Source organism: Dermacentor andersoni, chromosome 3, assembly GCF_023375885.2.
Source record: "Dermacentor andersoni chromosome 3, qqDerAnde1_hic_scaffold, whole genome shotgun sequence".
In the NCBI taxonomy this organism is placed as follows: domain Eukaryota; kingdom Metazoa; phylum Arthropoda; class Arachnida; order Ixodida; family Ixodidae; genus Dermacentor; species Dermacentor andersoni.
The window spans coordinates 19,964,187-19,977,840 of NC_092816.1; the positions used below are offsets into that span (position 1 = coordinate 19,964,187).

Sequence of the window (13,654 nt, forward strand, 5' to 3'; positions counted from 1 at the left end):
TTTGCCTCGTCACTGCTCTGTGCGTCTCCGTGATCCGAGCCGGAGCGAGGACTTAGCTGCCCTTGCAGGTGAAAGTTAGTTAAGTTAACTTAACTTAACTTGCAGGTGAAACTTTCTGCGTCCTCGTTGGACTTCAACAGCGAACAACTCTTCGTTGTCCACTTGCTGTCGTTGCCCAGAGAAGCCTCCACCCGTGATCGCCTTCTGAGAAGCACGCAACAGCCCTTTCCGTGCCACGGTGGTGCCGTGCCCCGAGCCGACAACGAGGTGAAAGAACTTAAGTGAAACTGGCTTAAGTGATCTCATTTGCCTACGACGGCTGAGCTGCGTGTATCTCCTCGATTTTTGTTTTTTATGTCCCCTGACGCGAGTGATGAGCTGCGGTGACCGCCATTTTCGCTCACACACCCAATATTTATCTTGCTTCTCTTCTATGCCTCGCCTGTCTTCTGTTATCTCCTTCCCGCTATGCACGGCTTCAAACCGGAACAGGTTCTTCTTAAGCTCTCGCGTTTCAAACCCATTATATATCTCTCTATCTTCCTCTCTCGCTCTCTTTACGCGTACGGCGTGATTCAGCGGCTGCACCGATTCTTCGTATACCTCGGATGTCCTGCTTCGGCACTTGCAAACAGGCACATCCTGCTCTACCGAATTATTTATTGTGTCAGGCGACGATCCCCGTGCGAAGCATTTAGTCCTCGTCAGTAAACGCGTCGCAATAACCTTCGTATAGCGTGCTTCCACTCGACGTCATTTGGTAAACGAGACGCACATGAATCGCCGACGACGTAAAAATGAATAACCTAATAAAACAAGCTCGTCCGCTCTGCGACACACCTTTAGTGCGGCGTTTGCGAACATAAAGCAAGCGTCGCGTCCGCCGCGTTGCTGTTGCGCGCACCTCGAACAACCGGGTAAATATAACGCGCCTCATTCCGTGCGACGCGAGCCGAGATTAAGTGTGCAGAGCTCGCACAGCGAGGCGCGTGAAAGAAGTGTGCAAGCACAATAAAGGCTTTGTTTCAGTTTGTTCTGGCTGTGTACCGGGTGCACACTGGCGGTGTTTGCACGGGAGCCGCGGCGACGGGGCGTTTGGAAAACAAATTACGCCGAAGAATAATACATGTGACCTTTATACGAGTCGCTGCGTTTTGAATTCTGTTCACCAGCGCTATACGTGGGTACGTACATAAAAAGAAAAGTAAACGTCACGAGTTTCGCTTAAATTTTGTAGTTCTGTCTTTTCGCACGAGTTATGCCTGCCATCACGAGGAGCTGCCTCAACGATGGCGCGGCCGTGGTGGCTGACGGGGAGCACCGCCATTTCGCGAAGGGATAAGCAACCTTCGCTTCGTGCCTGCGTATTGCCTTTTGGCTTTCATACTTTTCTGCAAGGTAATTCAACTCGGCATACGTCGACGGAAGATCGCTCCTTTATATTTTCCTAAAAGGTTCCTGCTTACCGCGTACAATTACGTTATTTTTATTTTTAACCATTCACACTATTTAGTCGCGACTGTTACGTCAGAATGGCTTCTAATGCGTCGCTGGAGCCGCTATAACCGGCAGGTTTTCTTGCGCCTGAAGAACAGTGCGCATCCCCGAGGGCATCAGTTATACAATTTAGGGAGAGACGCAGCATGGTTGCGCAAAAGTATCACATGTACCGGGTGTCCCAGCTAACTTGAACCAAGGGTTTAAAAATGAAATATTGGAGTCAGGAGAGTGAAACTAACTGCATATTGGTGATAGGCATTTGGCGCACCACGGGAAATTTTTTGTATCGCAATTACTTAACTAGTAATTAAGATAATTTTTTTAAATTTTTTAATATTGACTTTAGACACTAAATGTGATTCGCAAAGTTGGAGAGCACTTTCAGAAACCCGCATTCCATTATTCGCCATAAAGAAAACCTTACGTGTACCTCTTTTTCCGAGCTCGAAAGAAAGCCCGCGAAATACAAAAAAAATCACGTGACGAGCACATTTGCGCGTCGCGATCGTGCTGCTCTCAACCGTGCTTTCAGTGAACGAAATCAGCTCCGGCCTTTATTCGACGGCCCCATTGCAGCGGCAGGCCGATATCTTGGCGGGGGTTTTTCGTCCGCGTCAGCTAGTTGGCACCCGGCGACGACGACTTAGTCCCAATCTGATAAGATACTGAGATGGCGAGTCTGCTTTGTCACTCAGAAGCAAAAGAGAAATACAGGGAATAATGTTTCGCCGCGAGGTGTTGGCGGCTGTGTGTTGCAGTTTCCTAATGAGGATTTTGAAAGCTGGAAGCAGCGGTGAAGCACAGTTTGTCGTGTGCTCTTCTTATGCCACTCTCATGCGAGACTGAATCTTTGGTGTAGTGATTACTAGCACTGCAGACATGCCGTTTACAAATGAAGAGAAAGCAGACATGGTTCTGGCTCTAGGTGCATGTCATGGGAACAGAAGGCGCGCTGCAGACCTTATGCAACAATGGCACCCAGGCAGGCGGCCAAGTTCAGTAACGATCCTGCGTGCCTTCGAGACGCTGCGACGGATGGGCAGTTTTACGTCCACACGACACAGAGCACCTGTTTTTGACGAGGACTTCGAGACGCATATTTTATCGCTGTTCGCTCTGGAACCCCAAGCAAGCGTGCGCAGCGTGAGCGAGGATACCGGAGTCTCCAGGTCATCAGTTTGGCGAATACTGCGCAAACACCGCCTGCATCCGTACCACGTACAGCTTCATCAAAATCTGTTGCCACGGGACTTCCAAAACAGGACCGATTTTGCTAATTGGATTCTGATAAAGATGCAGGACGACCCGGATTTTTTGAACAAAGTGATATGGAGTGACGAAGCTAGTTTTTCGCGCAATTCACAGGTGAACCTGCACAATGCTCATTACTGGAGCGATTCAAATCCCTACTGGGTTTTACAGACGCAGCACCAGTACCAGTGGTCATTTAGTGTTTGGTGTGGACTTTTCGACGGTAGTTTGATCGGGCCTGTGTTTTTCGACCAGACGCTGACAGCAGATCGCTACACCAATGATATCCTCAGAGGACCCGTTGACGACTTCCTTTCGGATCTACCGCTCGCCAGGGCCACAAATGTGTGGTTTCAACACGATGGCGCCCCCGCGCACAGCAGCGCCAAGGCTCGGACCTGGCTCGACGCAGCGTTCCCGCAGAAATGGATAGGACGACTAGGTCCCGTGAACTGGCCAGCCAGGTCTCCTGATATGACACCTCTGGACTACTTTTTGTGGGGTCATATCAAGGACAAGGTGTACAGCACACCAACTTCCACACCGCAAGACCTTAAAGACAAAATAACGGAAGTCTGTTTAAACATGCCTGAGGCTGTCATACGAAATGCAACGGCTGATTTGGTTACAAGATGCCATAGCTGTATCGTCGCACAAGGTGACCTATTCGAGCACTTTTTATAATTGGTAAGAAACCGAAATGAAATGGAGTCAGGACAACCGCATGCCACGGCTGTCATCGCCGCACAGCCAAGCCATAAACCGCCACTTTTATTTTCTTTGCAACTGGCAAATAAAACTCCTCTCATTTGAAAACTTCGAGCTTGGCAGTCTTTATCGCGACTGCAAAGCGCAGCGCACTCGCTGCAATTTACACCGTCACGCGCGAACTGGCTGACACGGCCGAAGAAACCACCACCAAGATATCGGCCTGCCTCTGAAACGGGGCCGCCGAATGAATACCGGAGCTGATTTCGTTCACTGAAAGCACGGTTGAGAGCAGCACGATCGCGGCGCGCGAATGCGCTCGTCACGTGGTTTTTTTTGTATTTCGCGGGCTTTCTTTCGAGCTCGAAAAAAGAGGTACACGTAAGGTTTTCTTTATGGCGAATAATGGAATGGGGGTTTCTGAAAGTGCTCTCCAACTTTGCGAATCACACTTAGTGTCTAAAGTCAATATTAAAAATTTTAAAAAAATTATTTTAATTACTAGTTAAGTAATTGCAATACAAAAAATTTCCTGTGGTGCGCCAAATGCCTGTCACCAATATGCAGGTAGTTTCACTCTCCTGACCCCAATATTTCATTTTTAAACCCTTGGTTCAAGTTAGCTGGGACACCCGGTATATCAGTGTATCGGTGGCGTTCGACATGCCACGCCGGGCTTGCGCCCACGCATTCAACGTTGCTATGAAATCCAACTTCGCGATCATTCAACAAGCATTGCAAGTATCGCCAATGAAGCCTCCTAGCCACAAACGTTCTTGGTCGTTTGCTGCCGGTTACTTCTTATTTCAATTTGAGCCATCCCAGTTGTTTATAAAATTCTAAACAATTTTAGATTGCGCATAAACATCTCCGTTTTGCGCAGTAACAACAGACGTCTACAACAATGCAACTTTCTTCCCTCCACCCCCTTTTTTATTTTTCATTCGTCTTCTTTTTTCTTCTTTTTTTTTGCGTTCAGTGTTATGTTAAAAGGCACTACCTAAGTTTCTTCGCCGTCAGATTAAGTCAACTTGTCTTGGAGCTACATGTATACTTGTCATTTAGCTTCAGCTTAGTCCTGACACTGGCTAGCAACCGAGCGCTATTATAGTTAACCCTCGTGCACCTACCTTGCCTTTCTCTCATATTGGCCCTTTTCCCGGACCCCCCTGTGGCACCGGCTCGTTACTGTTTGGATACTTTTGAGCAGTGTGTGGCTACTTCTGGAGAATGCTTGTTTGGCCTAGCTTGTTCAAATATAATTTTTCAAATAATTTCGAAAGGGCGCAGGAGGACGTCAAAGCATAAAGATAACACACAGATAACGCAGGCATCGGAGTCTGTGTGCTTCCGCGTCGGCCTTCTACTCCGCTTTAAAAATTATGGCCTCTCGAGCCTGGCACCCGCGAGTCCGGCTCGCGAAAACGAAGAAACCGCAGCTTTGACAAAGGGTCGCTTCGCGGCCCATTTAAGCTGCCCTGTCAGAACAGGTCGGCGTGTAGTACACCCACGGCGATGGGGCTTCATTCGTTCGCACACGCCTTTTGCTGCAGCTGAGCAAAACCAATGGAGCGGCAAGAAGAGACGGTCTAAACGGCCGCCATAATCGCCTGCTCTTTCTCTTCCGGCCGTAGAAGGTCGTTTTCTCACCCATGCATTATAGAAGGGCGCGCGCATCGGCGAGACACCGCCGACGCTTCGCGGAAGACACGCAGAAGTCCGGCGCAGGGAGAACGCCACGCGCGCTTGTCGAGGTCAGACGTGCCTAAACACTGCTCCACGGCACGCACTTCGGCCCGAACCGCCGCCCCCAGCCGGGGGCCCCCGAGGCACCGCGAGCGGCACGGCTCGCCTCGAAACCCCGGTGACTCCGGCTCCCCAGCTCCGGCGAGACGCTCGGCCGCCGCGACGGCGAAAACTGCCGGTCGCTGCTATCTCGAGTGCGCACGACTACACCAGGCACACAGACCTGTTCAGCGGTCAGCGAACCCGCTGTGGAACTCCACTGCCTACCTCAATCAACGCAGCAAGCATGCAGGTCACAGTGTCTGCAGAGGACTTGAACCCGTCCGAATACAACCCCCGGGACTGGAAGCATGTCCTGTCCATGCACGCGTCCCGTCGGAACACGACCGGAGCCTCCAAATCGTCTCCCGCATGCCCAGGATCCAGCATGGGGACGCCACAGAACGCAAACGCCACGACGCCATCGCCGCCCGCGTTCCAGCCTCGCCAAGAACAGCTGCGCGCTGCGAGAGCAGCAGCGTTCAAAGGTCGCCAACTCGCGCCGTTGCCTGCCGACGCTTACAAGGTTGTCTACCGATCGCAGGGAGGGCTCGCGCTTCTCGACATCCCACCGCGCCCGCTACTCGCCACAATCACGCAGGCAGCGCAGCTACAAGGCCAACAAGACATCCAGATCCGAGTTCATCCCACCAACAACACATGCACCATCGCCACCACGTGCCAAGAGACCGCCCTCAAGCTCGTCAATCTCAAGGAAATTACACTACGCGACCGAAAATATGCTATCACAGCCTACATCGCCCCACCAGCCGGGGCGGTGCGCGGAGTGATCACGAACGCATTTTGGGATGAAACCCCCAGCGAGGTCATCACAGACCTTCAGGCCCGAAATTCCGAAGTCCCCATCATTGATGCCCGACGTATGGGGAAAACACGCTCAATCCTTATCACCTTTGCCTACGGACCAGTTCCGAGGAAAATCATCTACGGCGGCGGTGTCCACCTATGCACGGTCTACCGGGGACACATCGACGCCTGTGCGAACTGCAGAAAGCCAGGACATCGAGCAGATGTATGTACCCTGCCCCGCTCCCATCGATGCCCAAGATGTGGCGAAACTCATGAAAGAGTGGACCCCCCAACCTGCGCTCCACAATGCATTCTCTGCGGTGGAGGACACATGACCGGAACAAGTGGATGCAAAGCAAATCGAAGAAGTCCTACTACACGCCAGCCGCGATCCACTCAAAAGAAGACAGAACATCAACAACACCATCGATTCAGTCCCAGCCCGCGTCGACGCTCCGGCAGCACAGCTTCTCGCTCTTCGGACGCTCGACATCTCACATGGGCCGACCTGGTCGCCGGAAGACATAACCCCCCGCTCACCCAGACTCCCGAAGCGCTGCAACAGGAACGGGAGCTCCAGGCCCTCAGGGAAGAGGTAAGTCGCCTTGCTTCCCTCGTCCATGCCCAACCTCCGACACAATCAGGCCTCCCTAACTCCACTCCACCCACCGAGAAGGAATCTCCCAGCACACCTCCCACGAAAAAACAGCGAACCGCACAGGAAATACCACCCCCTCAGTTGACAGACATAGATGCCAAACTCGCAGCGCTTGAGGCTAAATTCGATCGTAAACTACAAGAACTCGAAACACGCCTCGAGACTAAACTCACTCACCTCGTAGAAACCCTCACGGAGAAATTAGAGCACCGCATGGATGTTATGCTTAACAAGATGCTCGAAAACATAGAACACCGCTTCACACAAATGCGTCCTTCCATACCCTCGCAACCCACCCTTCAGCCTACACAATTCACCCCTCCTGTCCAACACATTCCAATGGACACGCAACTAACCCCCCCTCTCCGCCCCCCCACGCTCCAGTATGGCGGCGCGGGGAAATAATTACCTACAAATTCTAACTTGGAATTGCCGTGGCTTCCGGGGCAAGCGTGCACCTCTGCAGCTTTTACTTCCCACACTCACTCCTCAGCCCCAAATACTTTTACTCCAAGACGCTGCACATTGCGCAACACTTCCCAGCTACACCTCAGTACATTCGGACGCCACAGACAAGCCCAGGGCGTCCACACTCATACACCGTAGCATCACTCACAGGGTACACCATATCACTTCAGAGACGCCCTGCGTGATCACTGAAATCATACACCATAAACACACGTTACCATCCATATTTATTGTCAACATTTATCACCTCCCATCACACCCGATGGCGTCTCTGGAGTCCCTACTTCGATCGGTGCACCGGCTGGCAGGAAAGCACCCCCTGTTAGTCGGCGGAGACTTCAACAGTCAACATACAGACTGGGGATACAAAACAACAACACACCGAGGTCGCAGGCTCTGGCTGCTCCTCCAGAACCTCCACCTCACCGTACACAACAACTTCCTGACGCCCACTCGGATCGGAAATAGCGTCAGCATGGACACCAGCCCGGACCTGGTGCTGACCCACTCCCTCCGAGGCGTCACCTGGACCAGAACACAATACACACTAGGCAGCGATCATTACATTATACAGGTCACTGTCCCATACAAACAACCCCGTCACACTTACATGACACACAAACTCATAAACTGGGACTCTCTCCGCACCACTCGGGCGGCCCGCTCTGACACCCCTATTTCCGATATCGACACCTGGGTGAAATCACTCCAGGATGACGTCCAATGCAACACAAAACTCATTGAAACCCCTACCGAAACCCCTACATTAGACACCCGACTGGCCCACCTCTGGGAGGCCTATCACAGCCTCCTAGAACGGTGGAAGAGGAATAAGCTAAACAGGACACTTAAAAAGCGGCTGGCCGCGCTGCAAACCCACATCCAACAACATTCTGAGGAGCTTTGCCGGTCCAACTGGGGCCAGATATGCGACGGCATTGCTGGGAACCTGTCCACCAAGCGGGCCTGGCAACTCCTCCGCCACCTTATAGACCCGACGCAGACAAAAACAGCAACACAACACCATGTAACAAGACTCGTCCACGCACACATGGACAACCCTGACAGCCTCATAGATACACTTCAGAAAACCTACACCTCCCCAGGCATACCGACTCGCTTACCTCCCTACACAGGGCAGCCCAACCCCACACTCGACACGGACATAACGGAGACGGAAGTCAGAGCGGCCCTCCTGACTCTCCGTACCAGCTCCGCACCTGGCGCCGACCAGGTAACCAAATCTATGCTTCGTAATCTGGATGATCAATCCATCACACAGATTACGGACTACTTCAACCAGTGTTGGAGGGAGGGCACCCTCCCCCAGTCCTGGCGTCATGCGAAGGTTATTTTCATACCCAAACCCAACAAACCACTTACACTCCAAAACCTTCGCCCGATCTCGCTAACCTCATGCCTCGGAAAGCTTTTCGAGCATGTAGTGTTATCGAGACTCACACAACACATGGCGGAAAACGACCTTTACCCTCACAGCATGGTGGGCTTCCGCCCCCATTTATCCGCGCAGGATGCCATGCTACAACTTACGCACGACATTTTCGACCCCCTTATCCCGGGTCACACAAAGGCAGTCTTGGCTTTGGACCTCTCCAAAGCCTTTGATCGCGTAGAACACCATGCGATCATGACTGCCCTCTCGCCACTGAATGTGGGTGCACGTACCTACACCTACATTCAAGCATTCCTGACCGACCGCACTGCTCAGATACACTTTGGCCCACTCACCTCCCTCTCTTTTACTTTGCGGAGTGTTGGCACACCGCAAGGGTCCGTCCTGTCCCCCTTTCTATTTAATATCACCCTAATCCCCCTGGCCCGACAATTGGCAATCATACCCCATCTTAAACACACCCTCTATGCCGACGACATCACGCTGTGGACTACCCACGGCAGTGACGGCGGCATAGAGGATACTCTCCAATCTGCAGCCACCCTGACCCAAAATTATGCTGCCAGTATCGGTCTTTCTTGCTCCCCAGAAAAATCCGAACTACTACTCATCAGACCTCGTAATCGCTGCTCCCCATGCTCCCCCATCACGATCGAGCTGGACGGACGCCCAGTGCCGGAGGTTGAAACCCTCCGAGTACTGGGACTCCATATCCAGAGTGACGGTAAAAACACCACCACCCTGAAGAAACTCAAGCAGATTGCAGGTGCGATCTCGCACCTCATTCGCCGGGTTTCAGCCCACCACAGAGGCATGAAGGAGCGCGACCTATGTCGCCTCATCCATGCCTTCGTCCTCAGCCGTGTGCTTTACACAACCCCATATTTACACTTATCCCGACACGATACTAATGCCCTAGATGCATTAATACGCAAGGCGTACAAAGTAGCATTAAAACTACCCATTAATACACCCACAGACAGACTACTCGGCCTGGGCCTCCACAACACTATCGGGGAACTTGTAGAAGCCCACCGGATGGCGCAATACACTCGCCTGACACGAACATTCACTGGGCGGCACATCCTGGACTCCCTCGGGATCCGGATACCGGCCAACGACCCTACACAACTCGCCACCCCACGCCACATCCACCGGGAGCTGCTTATTAAACCGCTCCCGAGGAACATGCATCCACAACACCACGAGGCGCGCCGCCGAGCTCGAGCTAAGGCGCTCCATCGCTATTACGGCCCCGAACCGGACGCCGTATGGGTGGACGCCGCATGCATGGGAGAGCAAGCGGTTGCCGCCGTGGTGGACTCCTCCCTCTCCCCACTCATCACACTACCCCTACCCGCACACACTTCCCCAGAAGCTGCAGAGGAAGCTGCCATTGCCATTGCCATCACCCATACGGAAGCCCGGTACATAATAACAGATTCAAAAACAGCTATACTAAATTTTGCACGAGGCCGAGTCCATGTTCCTGCTTTTTGCATACTGGACTCGCCCGTTGCACCTCCACCCCGCCATGTGGAGCTGATATGGGTGCCTGCGCACTCCGGGAATCCCGGAAACGAGGCTGCCAACCTTTTAGCCCGAGGTTCTATTAACCGGGCTCAGGTGGCCTCCGATCCCGGATTCACGAAGGAGCGCATGCACTCTTTCAGCGATCTGACGCAGGCTTATAGAGCAGCACGTCAGATCTACCCCCCACCTAACCCATCCCTAGACAACAGGCATGCGACACTGTGGAGGCGACTCCAGACCCACACACTCCCCTCCCCTGTCACCCTATCCCATTACCATCCCTCTTTCCCCACGCCCGCCTGCGCCCTCTGTCCCGAACCGTTCGCATCCGCCATCCACATCCTCTCCCTTTGCCCGGCGGACCCTCTCCCGCGGGGCCTGGAGCACCTGACATCGTGGGAGGACTGGGAGACCGTGCTCCGCTCTGAGGACCCGGCAACGCAAAACATCGCGACCAGCCGGGCTGCCAGTGTTATGGACCTACGGAACATAAACACTTGAGTGGACTACGGTCGTGCGGGGGCCCAGGGGCCTACGTGGCCCGAACACCTCTGTTTAAATAAAGTTTTTAACAACAACAACAACAACCGGCGCAGGAAGTTTGTGCAACTTCGCTCTGGAAAACGGTCCGCGCCCTTCCGCGGCTCTCGGTATAGTGAGCAACGGAACTCACACTGCAGCGACTCACACTGCAGCGGGATGCCCGCGTTTTCTTCTTCTTCTTCTTTTTTTTTTTTTTTGAATGTGGCGAGGGAAGACTCTGCCGGCTAGACTTGTACGTGCACCAAGCGGCGTATGTTAGTACAGGGGATGCGTCGCCGCGGTGTGCGCGGTGCAGCGTCAAATGGAGATGTGCGTGCGGCGCGCGTGGTGTCACGAAAGCGAGCAGAACAAACAAAAGTGGACGCGTCGAAGCGCGTTCCCGTGCAACCAGCGAGAAATCGCTCTCCGGTGACGAAAAGCTGTCATCGGAATCTGTGCTGCTGTTGGAGCGCGAAGTCAGAATTGAAGACGGCCGTACGCGTCTCCCGTGCGCGCCTACGCTTCTAGAAAGTCTAGAGAAATAGCGGCCTTGAAAACAGGATATAACGAAATGTGACTCCGAGCGAAATTATTGCAGTTCCTCAACGAAAAACTTCGCGACTGTCGGTATCCGTAATTTAACACCGCGCACAAACGCGCAATTTAATATCGAAAGAACCGTCACACTCGCAATTTCGACGTTGGTTGCGGTGACCGTTGATCGTATCACTGTGAGGATATTCCGTGCTTAAATCTTAACGCACTGAGTATTTCTGCAAACAGTCTACAATTGGTGGACATCTAACCTCACCTATCTATCGTGATTGTCGAGTATCCGTGCGCAGTCCAGTCACACTCGTTCGCATTAGCGAATATATGCGTTGATTTGACAAGGGATCGACTAAACCTAGAGCTGTTGGCTCCGTAGCGCTACACTGATTATAGTGCGAGAGAGAATGCACGAGGTTTGGTGTTATGACGCCTATGCATCAGTGTCCGGACGAACGTCCATTAAATGGCTCCGTTTGGAAACACAAGTGGGCGTAAAGGTTGCCGGGCCCGTGCCAGGCTGCTGGGCGCACTCCTCCAATCACCGACTTGAAGCGGTCTGCGTCATCGCCAAACCATCCGCGATGCGTCTGCGCACCGTCCATAGCCCATCAATCCGCGAAACAGATCATCTCTCGCATTACAAAGGATGTTAGCGGAATCTCTGGCTTGCGACGATATGGAGAACAACGGATAGGCAGCTCTACAAACCGAATCAAACCGTTACTGTCCCATTCGTTGATCGTGCAAGTTATGCAGCGACAAAACAAATTACTTCGAACAAAGGAAACAAGAAAACACCGAGAAGCAGGTGACCGTCATCTATATTATCTTGTTGTCCCCTGTAAACGAAATATGATCATGCAGCTAGATTGTTCCTGTCCCAATGCTAAAGGCCTTTCCGTACACTTGTAGCAGTATGCAATAAACAAGGTGCGTCGTTCGCATTTGATGACATGTTGTCACACGACAAAATCCTGTGCATGCACGTTATTGGCGCCAGAGCAGCCGTGCGCACTTATCTGGAGAGTAGAATGTTGACTGCAACGCAGTTCGTATGAGCATCGCTAATATTTGAAGGTCAACTGTCTTGAACTCTTATAACCACAGAGAGTTGAGCTGATTGGTAGGCATTCATCGTGACGGAAGGTAAGGCGTGCAGACACGGACACAAGAGAAAAGAACCAGACAACACTTCTTCTCTTGGTTGTCTTCTCTTATGTCCGTGTCTGCACGCTTTACCTTGTGTTACGATGCCTTCAGTTCAGCACAACTCCGGCAGGGCTCACTTCCCCGGAAGCAGACTTCACCTACACGCAAGAGAAAGTGACCCGGCGAAGTGAAGGAGTGAACGGCACGACGCTGTGAGCGTTTCACCCTTTCCAGCAAACAACTTTCACGTATGTTGAAAAGGCACCTGATGGGTTCCGATAGCGCAACGAGTCCACAGCTCGAGTGCAGAAGCTGTGAGAGAAAACGGAGAGGGACAACGCGGTTGAGGAACCTATGCTGAAGTCAAGTGCCTAGGATTAATTTCTGCAGCAGATAACATACAGGCATTTGAAAAACTGCAAGTGCGCGACCTGTTTGACAGGTCACGTCATTCTCGAGTTTCACGAAAGTATCTCTTCTTTCGGTCGCTGTCGAGTTTCACGCTCTCGAGTTTGACTGGAAAGTTTACTTAGGTTACTTCCGTTTGCCCCGGACTTCCCCGATTGCGGACATAAATTCGTGCGGAGTTTATTCTCATGCACTGGAAAAGAGGGGAGCAATCAAGAATAACCACCGCTCGCGAGCTTGTGAAGAGTGCCGTCACTCACCAGAGCATCCGCATCCGAGACAGATGATTCCGTTGCCAGTCGCGCCTCGGACGTTGTCGCCACGGTCATCAACATCAGCAGCAGCAGCTGGAAGGAGGCCTGCCGCGTCCTCTCCGCTGACGGGCCGCACCGCGGGCTCCTCTGGCCGACGGGACCCTGCATTTGCCTAAGTCTAGCGGCGCGGAGTCCCTCTTGTCTGTCGTCGACTCGAGCGGCTGTCGCGGCCGTGGCCAGCGTGCTCCATGCCTCGCCCTAGCGCGAGAAGCCCGCTTCCCCGCGTGTTGTCCGAGTCCGCGCGCACATCATCGTCCCAGCAGCGGCGGCGGCGGCTGCAGGCACCCGCGATCGCGCTCTCCGTCGAAGGCCAGGCGACCGGCTTTGGCGGAGGCTCGTGAGTCTCTCCTCCGGAGGCGGCAGCCGGCTGCGGGCACCGGCGCCGCCGCGGGGCCCCGCCGCTTTTCGGCCATGGGCGGGGCTTGACGTCACGGTGACGTCTGCCTTCGCTCGCGCACGCCGCGCGCGCCCTTTGAAACTTCGATCCCGTTTGCGTCTTCCCGGGTCGCAAGCCTTTGACAATGTGGCACGCACAGCTATTCTGACGGCCTTAAAATCCATAAGGATTGGCGGCGGTACGTT

The 13,654-nt window shown here is 53.1% G+C and overlaps 1 protein-coding gene across 1 annotated transcript in view; it reads right to left on the reverse strand.

Moving 5' to 3' along the window:
• The window catches only part of LOC126519541 (matrix metalloproteinase-2-like), a 266,198-nt gene extending 252,792 nt beyond the window's left edge, over nucleotides 1-13,406 (reverse strand). Inside the window, exon 1 of the mRNA XM_050168978.2 lies at nucleotides 13,019-13,406. Within this exon, the coding sequence (XP_050024935.1) occupies nucleotides 13,019-13,180 (162 nt within the window). The 5' untranslated portion in view covers nucleotides 13,181-13,406. The remainder of the gene's footprint in view (nucleotides 1-13,018) is intronic.
• Between the last annotated feature and the right edge of the window lie 248 nt (nucleotides 13,407-13,654).